A 15,608-nucleotide genomic window follows, 5' to 3' on the forward strand; every position below is an offset into this window, starting at 1 on the left:
TATTCTTGATTGGCAGGGACTGTTGTTTTTCTTTCAGTACTTTGAATGTATTTTGCCATTCTCTTTTGGCCTGCAAAATTTCTGTTGAAAAATTTGCTTATAGTGTTATAGGGGTTCCATTGTATGTAACAAGTTGTTTTTCTCTTGCTGCCTTTATAATTCTCTCCTTGCCTTTAACTTTTGGCAGTTTAAATATAAAGTGTCTTGGTGTGGGTCTCTTTGGATTCATTTTATTTGGAACTCTGGATGTCTGTTTCCTTTCCCAGGGAAGTTTTCAGCTTTTATTTCTTTGAATAACTTTTCTTCCCCTTTCTCTCTTCTCTTTCTGAGACTATACTGTGAATATTTGTCCACTTAATATTGCTCCATAATTCCCTTAAGCTATCTTCACTCATTTTCATTCTTTGTTTTTTTTCCTGCTGTGATTTGAGAATTGTACTAACATGTCTTCAAGCTTGTTGATCCCTTTTTCTGCATCATCTAGTCTACTGTTGAACCCCTCTATTAAATTTTTTGTTGCAGGTATTGTATTCTTCAGCTCTGTGACTTCTGTATGGTACTTGTATTTTCTGTCTTTGTTGACATTCTTGCTTTGTTCATGCTTTGTTCTCCTGATCTAAGTGAGCATATTTATGATCATTATTTTGAACTTTCTATTAGGTCATTATTTATCTTTCATTAAGGTCTTTTCTGAGTTTTTATCTTGTTCTTTTGTTGGAACATATACCTCTTTTTCTTCATTTTCTGTGACCATCTATGTTGCTTTCTATGCAGTAGATAAAACATCCACCTCTCTTAGTCTTGAACAAGTGGCCTCCTGTAGGAAATGAACTGTATCTTTCAACCGTGCCTTGGCTCTTAGTTGTCTGTCAGTCCTTTGTGATTGTGTCCAAACAGCTTTGTTCTTAGTGTCTCCCAATAATTGAGAGCGTGCCAATACCTGTCAGTGTCCATAAGAGGAATAGCTTAGTCAGCAACTAGATGTGTGCTAATTGGAAAATGAACCCTCAGGCAGCAACTTTAAATGTATGCAAACATACCTCTTTCTGGGGAAGACGGAGTTGGGTGGTTCTCTCTGCTCCCTCTGCCCTGAGTTCTGGTGAAATAGTCAACTAAGAACTGTTTCTGTTTGCTACCATCCTATTAAATACATAAACACAAGCTTCACTGGCTACCAGACCCAGGCAATCAAGGGATGTGTCCCCTGCAAGGCAGCCACAATAGCTGGGACACCAGAGGTTTGCACAAGTTATTTTCTCAGAGACATCAGCGATGAGGGGCAGGGCAGATATGGTCAGTGGCCTCTGCAATCTCTGGAAAGGATTCCAGTGGGCCCCAATGTGTGTTAAATTAGAAGCCTGCTGGGGCACCGGGCTGACTCATTTGATAGAGCATGTGACTCTTGATCTCAGAGTCGTGAGTTTGAGCCCCATGTTGGGGCTCAAATATATAGAGATTACTTTAAAACAGAACAAAACAAAACAAAACAAAACAAAACAAAACAAAACCAGAAACCTGTCCCTCAGGCCAAACCTTTTTAAGTAAACAGACCTCTTTCTTGGAAAGACTGGGCATTTCTGCCCACTGCATCTGCATTATTCCTTTGGTGGATATGCAGTTAAGGACTATTTGTCTGTTGCACTCTCATTCTCTGTGAATATAAGCCCCACTGGCCACCAGAGCCAGGCAATCAGGGGGGATCCCTTGCACAGCAACTGCACGATCCGGGGCACCAGACATGTCCATAAACTCCTTTTTGGGAGATCCCAGAAACCTAAAAATGGGTAAAGGGACAGTGTGAAGATGGCACCTGCCAGCCTCTGCAGCTCTGGAGAATATTGCAGTCGGCTTCTACATACATTTTTTAAATGATTTTATTTTTATTTATTTGAGAGAGAGAGCATGAGCAGGGGGAGGGGCAGAGAGAGGGAGAAGCAGACTCCCCACTGATCATGGAGCCCATCACAGGGCTGGATCCCGGGACCCCAAGATCACGACCTGAGCCAAAGTCAGACACTTAACCAACTAAGCCACCCAGGTACCCCTAGGTGCATTTTAAATTAGAAGCCCATCCCTCAGGCCAGAGCTTTTAAGATAAGCAAATAGTCCTGTTTCATGGAAAGACTGGTGTTTTAGTCTGCTGCCTATATATAGGGTCCCAAGGTGTTAGCCAAAATGAGTCCATATGCTTAAGAACATGGGCTTAAGAACTGTCTTTTAGTTTGGCCTTGTGGGTCAAACTAAAGTCCTGTTGGCTTTCAAGCCTAGATGTTTTGGAGGTGCCTCTCTCAGATGGAAGTCTTAAAAGATAGGGTGCCAAGTATGGGTTTGTGGGGGGCCAAACCCTTCGTTCCTCAAGAAGAGGCTAAGAATTGTGCTTTCCCTCCCAGTTGCAGGTTGTCTCACTGGAGGTAAGGTTTATGGTGATCTGTTTCCAAGCCTCTCCAACCCTTTTGATGTGGGGTTTTTTTGGTTTTTTTTTTTTCTTATTCACCTGATGTGTAAGAATAGCTCAGATAGTTTCTGGATTTCTTTCAGAGGAAATTATTCTTTATGTAGCTGTGCTTTCTGTGTGTATGTGGGAATAGGTGAGTTCAGGAGCCTCCTATGTCACCATCTTGAATGAGAACTCTGTAGTCTCATAAAACTTCTAAATCTCGGGGCACCTGGGTGGCTCAGTTGGTTAAGCGTCTGCCTTCGGCTCCGGTCATGATCTCATTGTCCTGGGATCAAGCCCAGCATCAGGCTCCCTGCTCCGTGGAAAGTCTGCTTCTGCCTCTCCCTCTCCCTCTGAACTTCCACCCCACTTGTATGCTCTCTCTCCCTCTCTCTCTGTCTTAAATATATAAAATAAAATATTTAATAAATAAATAAATTAAATGTTTAAACAAAAACAACTTCTAAATCTCAAAGTTTTTTCAAAATAAATTTTCTTTGCTTTGCTTTTATGAAATGTGTTTATGTGATGTAGTCTATTTGCACCATTACAGAATTTTACCCTAATATCCAATTTAAGTAGAAATTCTAGGGGCTCCTGGGTGGCTCAGTCAGTTAAGCATCCGACTTTTGGTTTTGGCTCAAGTCATGAACTCAATGGTCATGGGATCAAACCCCACATTGGGCTCTGTGCTCAGTGTGGAGTCTGCTTCAGATTCTTTTTCCTTCCCCCTTTGCCCCTCCCCTCTCGTGTGCTCTCTCTCTCTCAAATAAATAAATAACATCTTAAAAAAAAAAAAAAGAAATTCCAGTGATCATCTCTGATGTAATAATGTAAAAGCCATAAATTTGATATTAAAACATTTCATTTTCAGTAGTTGTTGCACAACTCTGCTCTGATCACTTTTTTTGGTAAGTATATGTGCATTTTGTAATCCAGCATTTTATAGGTACTAAATTTTAAACTTAGTAACTACTTACTACTGTTGCATTCACTTTATTTCATCAAGTTAATATCCCTACACTTGCTTGTAATTCTAGTTTTATTTTCTTACAGTCTTCACCTCATAATTATGTTTAAGTCCATTATAATTCAAAAACAGAGTAGATGGTATATGACTCTTGAAAATATACTTCATTTAAAGGAGATTTGCTTAAATATGCAGTGTTAAATCATAGCAGTTACATATTGATATTGTTGAGGAAGTTAACAGTAAGATAAAATATTTTGTTCACTTGGATTCAATGAATTAATCTACATTTTTATGTGAAAATAACCCATAAAGAACCCTGATAAAGGGTAGAAAATTTCAATTAGGACACGTTTTAGTCTGAAAGATTTAAAGATTATGAGATATATTTCATTGCAATTTCTATGAAGATGAGAATTAATTGTACCCTTTAATTGTGGTATTTATTATGTTTAATATGACTTCAGTGTAGAAAATTAATTTAGTAACATGGTTACTAGGACCTTAATAACAAGTTAATACTTCAGAATGATTGTCCACAATGCTGAAACAGCTTATTTTAAGTCATCATTACTATTTAGCTCCTTTTCTGGTTAATAGAATTTTACTTCATTGACACACATATTTGACTAGGGCCAAGGAACTAAAAAGTCATTTTTAGATGGTGAAAGAACTTCACAAATACAGTATATTTTAAATTCCCTTTAAATACGAGGAATTATTATTGAAGCTGTTGCTCTGTGGTTTTTAATATATTATCTGTGGAGCCACTTCAATACCAACCCAAGCTCAGCAGAAGTTTTACCATATTATGGATTAAGAAGGCAGATAATTTACAAAATTATAATCTATAAAATCGTTCACCATTTATCATCACATTGATAATAATAGGTCATCTCAAACTAACATATAAACTATTAACCAAATAAATAATTATCTCGAGTAATACTGCATTTGTTCAACAGGTTTAGGTATTTTTTGTTGCTTTTAAAGAGATCTTGGAATTTCCTGTGATCACTTAGGAAAATTGAAATAAGTGTACTGTTGCCATTTGAAGACAAATGTTATTTCATGTATTTAAATCCATCTGGTATCTTTAGATTCAAAGATTAGTATTTTACAAGCTACTTATAATTAGCCATACAGTTTCTCTTCTCCGTTAATCATAAATATTTTTCTTAGGAAAAAGAAAGGTGAAGTAAAAGTAGTACAGGAATATTCATACTTGAAGGTTTTATCTGTTTTTTCTTTATTAATCCTTAAAGTCTCAGTGATTAGAAGGATTTAGTGTAACGTTCCTTCATTTGTCTTGTAGTTATTGAGGAAGTGCTCCTAGTGATTAGTTAAGTACATAATCACAGTTGGTGGGAATGGAAATGATAATTTTACTTACTTGTATTTTGTTAATTTTTTAAAAAGTTGAGATACGTGGTTACAAATTGTAAAGGCATGCTGCTTATTTAGGTAGAACTAGAGAATAAAACTTTCAGGCATTTAAATTGTGAAATAGGTAAACGTTGTGAAATGTGAATCCAGAGAAATGAAACTATTAAAAGGAATTTGTTTTTAGTTGTACAGATTTTTTTTAATGAAGAATGACAATTGAGGAAGTAATCAAATTGAACTTGCTACATTGTTCCCACAAATACACCAGAACCATTAAAATGAAATACTAATTTCCTTTGATATTTAACTTGGGTATTGAATGCCTAACATATTAATTTGTTAAACTTTTTTTTTTAATGTTGTTCATTATTGGTGTACTTTTTTTGGGCTTATTTATTTTATTCGCTGGCCTAAAAAGAAGAGCAAATTATGTTTGAAATGATTGTTTTAAACTTTAGTAAAAGAGGCCTTTTTTGCCTGTTGTTGAGGGTGTGTGTGTGTGTGTGTGTGTGTGTGTGTGTTTGGGCATGTAAATTGGGTTTATTGTCAAATAATATACCTACCATACAATCTATTTTAAAAGCAAGCAGAAATAAACATATGCATAGACCATGTTACTTTAAAATCAACATAAGAAAGAACTGTCAAAATACAAATAATTTAAAGTACTGAAGTTATTTTAAAAAAAGAACTTCTAAAACTACAAAGCAACAAAGTATAATTACATTTAACATGTAGAACATTTTAGACAATAAAAGAATGATGTTTTCAATAAAACTATATCAATAAAACCTTTAGAGCCATATCAGTAAGTTTTGAATATATGGCTTGGAGTGAAATAAGTTTAAAATAAAAAGAACAAAATATAGTTGTGTTTATGAAATGTGCACATGAGTTACTATCATAAAGTATTTTAGATTTGATGCAGATGCTAGTACAATACTTCACTGAGGTTTTTTTTTCATTACACGGCAGGGAAGAACATCAAGAAAATATTCCCTCAAGCTGCATATTCTGCTGCTCTTGGTGTCCTGTAATGAAAACAAGTGTGCAGACTTCATATTAGTTGAATTTAAATAAACATTTATGGATCGTTTAGTATATAAATATAATTTTAATTCCGAGAATATTGTGAAAGTCCTGGAAAATAAATTACAGGAACTGAAAGTAGCATGTCACTGTGTGTGTTAAACACATAATAAGATTTATGAAATCCATTTTCAGTAGACAACTTTCAGACTTTTTAAAAAGTAAAACTTCCCATTAAAAAGCCACTTAATTTGTTTTCCTTGTAAGACACGCAAGCTAAAAATTAATTTAAAAAAAAGTTAAAGAGAGGTTTCTACATTTATTTAGATAAAGTAACTCTTTCTCCTCAAATGAAAATTCTTACAGTACCCTTAAGAATAATTGATGATGGGCACCCAGGCATCTGAAAGGACAAGTAGTCTATTTTCCTTTGTTCTTATCTAATTTATGTTGAGTAAAGAGATTCTGCCCTAGAGGGTTAAAAGGACTCCTTACCTTCAGGATGTTTTTAAAAACGATTCCATGAACTTCTGTAGGCTTAAGTATTTTCATTGTTTTGTATATTAGTGATCTGCATAATATCTAATCTTTCTTTCTTTTTATTTTTTTTAAGATTTTATTTTTTTAAGTAATCTCTTCACCCAAGGCAGAGCTCGAATTTACCCCAGGATCAAGAGTCGCATGCCCTACTGACGGAGCCAGCCAGGCATCCCTAATCTTTTTTTCTTTATATAAACGAATTGCTATGGTCATACCTCTTTTCTAATTTAAATGTGTTTGTATGGGGATGCCTCGATGCCTCAGTTGATAGAGTATGTGACTTCTGATCTCAGGGTCATGAGTTCAAGTTCTACATTAGGCATAGAATTTACTTTAAAAGAAAACGTAAAAAAAAAAAAAGGGTGTGTGTATATTATGTATCTTTATAAAAGAAAAAACCCCCCATCAGTTTAGAATGACGACACTATCATAGTTACTTGGTTTAAATAAATATAAGATTCTAAAGCCTTTAGGGATGCCTAGGTGGCTCAGTCAGTTAAACATCTGCCTTCAGCTCAGGTCCCACATCAGGCCCCTTGCTCCGCGGGGAGCTTGCTTCTCTCTCTGTTGGCCGTTTCCCCTGAATGTGCTCCCTCTCTATCTGTCTGACAAATAAATAAATAAAATCTTAAAAAAAAAAAAAAAAAGATTCCGAAGCCTTTAAATTAAGATAAAGAAAACAGGACACCAAACTTTCTAAATAAAACACTGTTGATCTTTTCTACAGTATTTTATGCAAAAAAACATTTATTTCTGTAATTTTACGTATTGAGGACTACATAAATGGTATGATAGAAAAGCGTTCCCACATATGTCCAACTTGGGAAATACTCTTATGAAAAGTGTGTTGTCTTTAAAATAAAATTTATATAGACTTTTTTTCCTTTGTTTTACTTTTTCTTAGCAATTGAGTACCATCATACCACTCATTAAAATGGATTTGCTATGAAGATACCAAGGGATGTAAAGGAAGGCATTTTTCTGAATTTATATTTTTCAGTCTTGGGCTATATTAGTTAAAATTTTGTAATTCATTTATACTCTAATAGTATTGTTTGATATTTTTAAAACTCAAAATGTATTGCTTCTCGGCCTTTTGGCTAAGATCAAGTGTAAAACTCAAAATGTATCTATTCATTAAGGCTTATCAATTTTTATTTAGTGCTTCTAACGAATTACAGTTTAATGACTTGGGGATTGTGTAAATTATTAAAAATAAATGGAAGTGTAATTTGTTTTAAAATAAGTTACATAGGAAAACTGGTTTCATTATATATTAAACAGTTTTTAAATCAATAAGATTAGAAGAAACAACAGGTGTTGGAGAGGATGCAGAGAAAGGGGAACCTGCTTGCATCATTGGTGGGAATGCAAACTGGTGCAGCCACTTTAGAAAACAGTATGGAGGTTCCTCAGAAAGTTAAAAATAGATCTACCGTGCATTCCTGCAATTGCACTACTAGGTATTTACCCAAAGGATACAAAAGTACAGATTTGAAGGGGTACATGCACCATGATGTTTATAGCAGCATTATAACAATAGCCATACTATGGAGAGAGCCCAAATGGCCATCAGCTGATAAATGCATAAAGAAGATGTAGTGTATACACACACACACACACACACACACACAGTAGTGTGTATATATATGTATATGTAGTGTATATATCTATAATGGGAATATTACTCAGCCATCAAAAAAAATGAAGTCCTGTCATTTGCAATGACATGGATGGAGCTAGAGTGTATTGTGCTGAGCAAAATGTCAGTCAAAGACAAATACCGTATGATCTCATCCATATGTGGAATTGAAGAAAGAAAACAGATGAACATAAGGGAGGGGGGAAAAGAAAAAAAAGGAGAGAGGGAAAGAGACTCTTAACGATAGAGAAAAACTTAGTTTTGATGAAGAGAGGTGGATGGGGATGGGTTAGATGGGTGATGGGTATTAAAGAGAGCACTTGTTGTGATGAGCCATGGGTGTTGTATGTAAGTGATGAACCACTAAATTCTTCTCCAGAAACCTATATTGCATTGTATGTTCACTAACTAAAAAATAAATAAGAAAACACTCTGTCTTTATGGAAGAAAAAAATCAATAAATCAATAAAATCAGTGTTTCACATTTAATGCAATAGATGCCAGCTTAAGAAGAAAATTAAATCTTGAGTTAGAAATCTGAATAAAAATAGAAAGTGCTCTCTGCTGCAGTAGTTCAGTTTGTTTAAAAATATTAAATCTTGGGGGCACCTGGCTGTCTCAGTTGGTAGAGCATGCGACTCTTGATCTCAGAGTTGTGGATTCAAGCCCCCCATTTGGTGTAGAGCTTACTTTAAAATGTGTGTGTGTGTGTGTGTGTGTGTGTGTGTGTGTGTATAAATATAAATATATATAAATATATAAATTTATATATATATATATATATATATATATATATATATATATATATATATATATATATATAAATAAATCTGATACAGTTGACTTACTGAAAAAGGAAGACATCCCAAAAAGAAAAATTCTGTCTTTGGAAATAAATTGTAAAATTACAAAACTGCGTTGTAGAATTTAGTTAATGATTGACTTTGAGAGCCGATATATTTGAATTTGAAAGTGTTTATCTTAACTGTTAATAACTTTTAAAATATACCTTATTGGTTTAATTCCTTTCTTATCATCCTCAGCAAGTAAGTTGCAGGGAGTTTGTGTTTTGTTTTGTTCTGTTTTGTTTTAGTAAGCTCAGTGCCCAACATGGGGCCTAAACTCACCACCGTGAGATCGAGAGTCCCATGCTCTACCAGCTGAGGCATCCAGGCGTCCCCAAATTGGCACTTTTAAGGAAAAAAGTATATATATATAACTGTAGCATCAACATGCAGGAAAAAGAAAATCATGGAAGTAAGCTAGCCAGCCCAATGCATGTTTCAGCATGGGAGATAGCATAGTAAAATAAAAAGAGCACTGATTTCAGAGTCTGAAGGATCTGCCCTATTACACTGCAGGATTATTGAAAGGCTCGAGTAAAATGTTTCTGAAAATATTTCATAAAACTAGCACAAGTTGTGAAACATAAGGTGTCATTTTGCTTTGGGGGATAACAACTGCTTATTCAGTTATTGCCACATGACTATTTTTTTCATCTTCTGGCTGGTGATCAGCAGAGGTGTCTTCATTGGCTGTCTTGAAAAATCCTGTGATTTTCGACCCTGATATTAGAGTAAGTCTGGCAAGTAGTAGAGGGAAAGAGAAAGAGACAAATGTGGTAGGTCAGTATTTCCAAAAGAATGGGTTGGTTTGCGGCACCTGTGTCGGTCAGTCAGTTGAGTGTCTGACTCTTGATCTCAGCTCAGGTTTTGATCTCAGGGTTGTGAGTTCAAGCCCTGCACTGGGCTCCATGCTGGCTGTGGAGCCTACTTTAAAAAAGAAAAAAAAAAAGAAAAAGAATGTGTTGGTTTGTAGTTAAAGTTTATAACATTTTGTTCATCCCTAGATAATCTGAAAAATAAAGTTACAGTGTTTTGGCTTATTCTTGAATTGTAAAAGTTTGTCTTTAAGAGTGTAATTGTTCTATCAAGATTTTATTTGCATATTTTCTTGTGCAACCTTCTGTGATTTTTTAAAAATCATTCATCAAAAGCAATGATTAAGTGAATCAGGTTGTGAGGTCATTTAATATTATAAGCTCTATAAAGAGCCATCTTTTCTTCCTTACACTTTTTATTAATGTTTTGATTATCCTCCTTTTGTATAGGACTTTGCTTCCCGGGCTAAACTGGCAGTTCAGAACCTAGTACAGAAGGTTGGATTTTTTGGAATTTTGGCCTGTGCTTCAGTAAGTGAATTGTATTACAAATTTCCAGTAAATGGTAGATTATATTTTGATCCAATTTGTTTTTAAAGATAGCACACAAGAAAAAAATAAAGATAACACACTTGAGTGAACAAAAATGCTATCACTTTTAACGAGTATGTAATTTTATTAATCATTCATCTTACTCATCAAATGAGCTGTTTCTACTGGATAGGTTCATATCTCGTTTATTGACTTTTTAAACTTTTCATCTTGCCTTTGATGACCTCAGACCTAAATGGCTTGTTTCAGGAAGAATAAAAGAGATATAAAAAAAAAAAATTTTAAAAAAGAAAGAGATAAAATTCATCCTTTCCATGAAGAATTTATAAAATGAAGTGCATTTAACCAAATAACAATGACTTCATTCTTTCCAGGGTTATAGGTAGGTGGTCTTTTTCCAGAGTTTCAAGCATTAGTTATGAGGAAGAATTCATATGAAACCTGTCTTAAGGGATATTTACAATATCAGGGTAATTGAAACCTCTCAGGCAAAATTAAGTGCATCTTTGGCTACAGTGAACTAAGAAGCCACTTACATCAAAAATGCTGTTAATGTCTCAAACTGCAGATTTGTGAAATTGATATTCCTTGATGAGTTGGTGTTTATCCTGGTCCTTTTCTAATATAATAGAAACAGTTATATTTGAAATGGAACATTTTGAACAGAGTTTTCTTTGGTAGCTTGTACACAATTTTTGGCAGTTGGGTGGTGGATTTGGCTAGTATAACTAGGTGCACCTAGTTGATATGATAAAAACTGCAACTGTAAGTATAATTCACAAAATTATTGTGTACTGATACACAGTTCCTTTATCCATTATGTACTAGAATGTGAATTCATCTTTGAGTACTCCTCCCTTAGCAAAGCAAATGCCAAAAAACAGGACATTTGCTGCCAAAATTTCTAATGTGATGTGAACATTCTAGATATACTGTAAAATATACATGTGCCTGAATTATTGACCCTGGCAATATTAGAAATTTTCATAATCTAACTTTTCTATTTAATGTAGAAGCTCTTTATCATAATATTGACCTCAACTATTTGAGCAATTTATAAGTATATTGTAGTGTAATATATTAGAAAGAGAATTGGCTTTGGCATTCCTAAACCAGTTTTGCCTCTTATTAACCATGTAACCTCTTATTAACCATATAACCTAGTCAAATTACTCTCTTTGAACCCTAGTTTTCTAATTTTGAAAATGGGGCAATAAGACACTCATTGTAAAGGCTGATGTGAGGATTTAAGAAAATATATGTGAACTAATACAGTGCTTAGAACATAAATGTTCCACCATTTTTTATTTTTATTCATCAGCTTGGATTCAGTCACTGAGTGTTTGGAATAAAGAGATAAAGATACTCCCTTTCCTCAAGGATCCTGAAGTCTAGTGAGGGAGACTGTTGAAATACAAGGCTAAGTAGAAAGTGCTGTGGAAGTCAGCGGAATGGGATTAAGCTAAAAGGCCTAATGGATAATAATGTCCTTACTTCAGAGGCTAAGTGAAGGAGCATGGGAGCCACATTGCCTGAGTTGAAATCCTGCTCTGCTGCTGAAATCCTGCTAGCCTGAATAAATTGTCAAACCTGTCTGTCTCACTTTTCTGTAAAGTGAGTGTAATGATATCATATAGCATTGTTTTGGGATTAAGTAAGTTGACAATGTAGAAACGTTAGAAAAGTACCTAATAAGTCAAAGCATTCAAGAAAAATTAGCTTTCATTATTCCTGGGGAAAACATGGAGTACCTTCAATTTATTAAAACAAAAAATAGTATTTGGCACTCATCTATCCCTGTGTCCTCACTGCTGAAAATCCACTTTCTATACTAGTCAGTCCTCTTCATATTTGACTAGTAATAGTCAATATTGAACATAAATTGATAGATCAATTTGGCCTTCTAGGAACTTTTTTCTAGAATTTTTTTTTTTTTAAGATTTTATTTATTTATTTGACAGAGAGACAGCCAGTGAAAGAGGGAACACAGGCAGGGGGAGTGGGAGAGGAAGAAGCAGGCTCCCAGCAGAGGAGCCTGATGTGGGGCTCGATCCCAGAACACCGGGATCACACCCTGAGCCAAAGGCCGAGGCTTAACAACTGAGACACCCAGGCGCCCCTAGAAAATTTTTGATACTTAAAGTGTTGAAAGCATATATACTTCATTTCAGTTTATTAATTATTTTGTTGTTAACATTCAAACTAAGATAAATAAGACTCCTAGTTGAGGGAAACTTTCAAAGCTACTTAGTAGTTCTTTTAATCCCAGTCTTCCTTTCTGTGTTTAGTCAGGAGTTGAACAAAAAAAAATAACATGCACATGAAACAATAAATTCACTGATTATGCTCTTCTGAGGGTATACAGCATACACTGAGGTATCCAGCATGTTCAGCAAATTCTAATTTTTAATGTACTCCGCTTTACATATCTTATATACTTTAATTTCTATTTCAGCATGAGGTAGAGCCTGATAATAAAGGAAAACAATTAAAATTGTAATCCATGGAGTTATGAAGGTCACATGAGAAAATATAAGAAATGATTGATGTAAAGCTATGCAATTGGTATTGTTATTAACATGATTGTAAGACAGATGAAATTGCATAAAACATTTGAATGTGGATGAGAAAAACAAAACTGAGTTATTGAATCCAAGTGTTAGGAACAAAAGAATATTTGAATTCTAATTTAGTCATGGAATTGTTTTTAAAAGAACATATGTGACAAATATCTTTTAAACAACTAGGCTTTTCTCTGAAAGTTCAGAAATGAAATTATATAAATTCATTGGCTTCTGAATGGTTCTGCCAACTACCACAAGGACAGAGTGCTTCTATGGGAGAAAAATGGATGAAGTGCTCAAAAACAGCTTGTGGTTTCTTTGCATTTTTACATGAAATTGTCTTTCAGCATTCTTGAAATGTGGGAATGTTTGGAAAAGGTATTTGTTGTGAATCACTTCTTTGTCTGGGACTGAGTATTCAAAACATCTGAATCTATGTGCTCATATTTCCACACTTGATTTTCTATTTAAAATATATTACACAGCCCCGCAGCCTTGGGCTGTCATACAAATGATGAGGTTTGTATGTGCAAAATACAAATTATGAATTTTTTTTATGTTGAGGAATAAAAGCACATCTTCATAAATGTATTTGTGATTTTTATAAGAATGTTTGCTGTATATATGTGAGTACCTTCTAGATAATATTCTTATTTCAGGTTGAAGATTTTAGAACCCTAGTAACTACTGAAATAATCTTAAGGCTTTTCTTCGACCTTACACACAGCTACCAAATGGCAAAGTATGCGCTGAATGGTATTAAATTCCTGCAAGTCCACTGGTTTTATCCAGTTCTAATGTGATTAAAAAAAAAAAAAGTATATGGGGTGTTAACTATAAGTAATACAGGCAAAAGGACAGCTGGGTTTGCTTTCAGCAGCAGCCTGAAATGAATATGAGATCCATCTTACAGAAACATTAGAATACTTGTCTAACCTTCTGAACAGCCTAGTGATCAGGGAAGCTATTCCTGTCTTTGAAATGAAAGCAAGGCTTAAAGCATGATTCCACATACCTGTAAGTGATAAAATTAAACTGTTCCTTGGATTATATATTTTAACATTTTTCTTTAATAGATTCCAAATCCTCTATTTGATCTGGCTGGAATAACATGTGGACACTTTCTTGTACCTTTTTGGACTTTCTTTGGTGCAACTCTGATTGGAAAAGCAATAATTAAAATGCATATCCAGGTAATTATACCCTCTGATTCACTGCCTAATGATGATGAGCCCATTAAAAGGCATTAAAACTTAATTCCTTTGCTCATTCCAATATGAATTGTTAATATTTGGGTTCTGCTTCTTTTGGTTGGTATCTTACTTAGATATTTAACCATGGAAAGTCATATTTGGAGGTTAGTGAATTTGGTGCAGGTTTTCCCTGTCCCTATTGGAAAATTGTGCCCCTTTAAGACTTTTCTCCTTGTTTTCTTTCTTTCCTTCTTTTTCCTTCCTCCTTTCCTGACTTCCTTTATTTCACTTTTTGCCTTGTGAAACTGTTCATCCAAGACTATTATCAAGCAAAAATAGTGTTCCTGTATAGGAAAATGCACATCATTTTCACATAGTAGTCCAAAAATGTCATATTTTTACTGACCATGAGCTGAGAGAAGATGGCCTTTCACTAATTCTACTTTTCTTTCATACCCCCCAATAATACTTCCTCTCAAGGCACCAATGTCCTTTACAGAAAACCAGCCAGATGTTAGTGTGGGAGAGAATGGGGAAGAAAGGGGTCTCTGAAGAGGTGAAGAGCTGTGGGTTGTGGTTAGAGAAGTGAGAATCTGCTATTGTTCAATGCCGGTCTTAACAAAAGCCCTAGGATAGAGGTATGTGTATATATATGAATAGAGGAGAGAAAATGAAGGGAAATGAATATGTGCTTCTAGAACTGTGATACGAATTGTTTCCTTTCAAAAGGGCAAATCTCACTAGAAGAAAACAAAATTAACCTGAAAAGAATTTCTTAACCAGTGAGGTTTGCAACACAGAGACATTCACCAAAGAAAAGGCAAGAGCAGTGAGTAATGTCTGTGCCCTGGTATGATTCCTTCAAAATTAAAAGCATCTTTGTCCCAGGTTTCTTCTTAACACTCCTCTACCTTCAGTTCTTAGAAGAATGAGACAGGAAAACTTCAGCTGCTTTTACCTGCCCAGTTTCTAATGTTAGATTTTGGCATTTAGGATAAGTTTAGAGCCTGTCCTCTACTCCCCTGCCATGATAATCACTCACTATTCCAAGGACATTCCTCCTTCAAGGAATGTATTTTCTCTCACTTATATTAAGTATATTGTTCAATGAAATGAGTTTTTTCATATTGAAAGTTACTTTGGTAAATATTACAATACCATATTAGAATTTTTCAAATAATAAAATACTGTGGTGAGTAATAAATTATTTTGCCGTGTATCAGAAGATAATTTTTGCTTTGATCTTTTCAATTCTTTCTGGAGAAGAAGGAAGCTATCATTTTGCTTTTTAAAAATTAATAATTGTCCCTTAAAAGTATTAATACCTAAGAAGCAATAACATTATTTTAATTCCCTTTATAATAGCAACTTCTCTGGGAATCCATAAGCTTTATGCACCCAGCTTTGTGTAGTAACTTTCTATGTAAATTATAGTAAAATTTATTATGCTAAGAGTATTCTGTAGTGATAAAGCATGGAACTTCTGCTCAGATCTTCCGTTACAGAGTATTAAAGATGGTATATTTTTTAAACATTCTCAGTTTTTTCAAGTTATAATAATGCTTAATTTTTTTATATGGTACTTCACACTTTAAAGCACTTACTGTTTATGAGCTGATTTTATTATAATCCTCG

The 15,608-nt window shown here is 34.4% G+C and overlaps 1 protein-coding gene across 2 annotated transcripts in view; it reads left to right on the top strand.

Annotated features, from left to right (window-relative positions):
• VMP1 (vacuole membrane protein 1) overlaps window positions 1–15,608 on the top strand; it is a 128,675-nt gene that overhangs the window by 83,749 nt on the left and 29,318 nt on the right. The window contains exons 8-9 of one of the 2 annotated variants that reach the window (XM_045773743.2): window positions 10,115–10,195; window positions 13,857–13,973. In XM_045773743.2, coding sequence (XP_045629699.1) covers window positions 10,115–10,195; window positions 13,857–13,973 — 198 coding nt within the window. The remainder of the gene's footprint in view (window positions 1–10,114; window positions 10,196–13,856; window positions 13,974–15,608) is intronic. The other variant, XM_087854563.1, reaches the window with a different exon arrangement.

Source organism: Ursus americanus, chromosome 23 (genome assembly GCF_024610735.1).
Source record: "Ursus americanus isolate L20-20 chromosome 23, mUrsAme1.1.p, whole genome shotgun sequence".
In the NCBI taxonomy this organism is placed as follows: Eukaryota; Metazoa; Chordata; class Mammalia; order Carnivora; family Ursidae; genus Ursus; species Ursus americanus.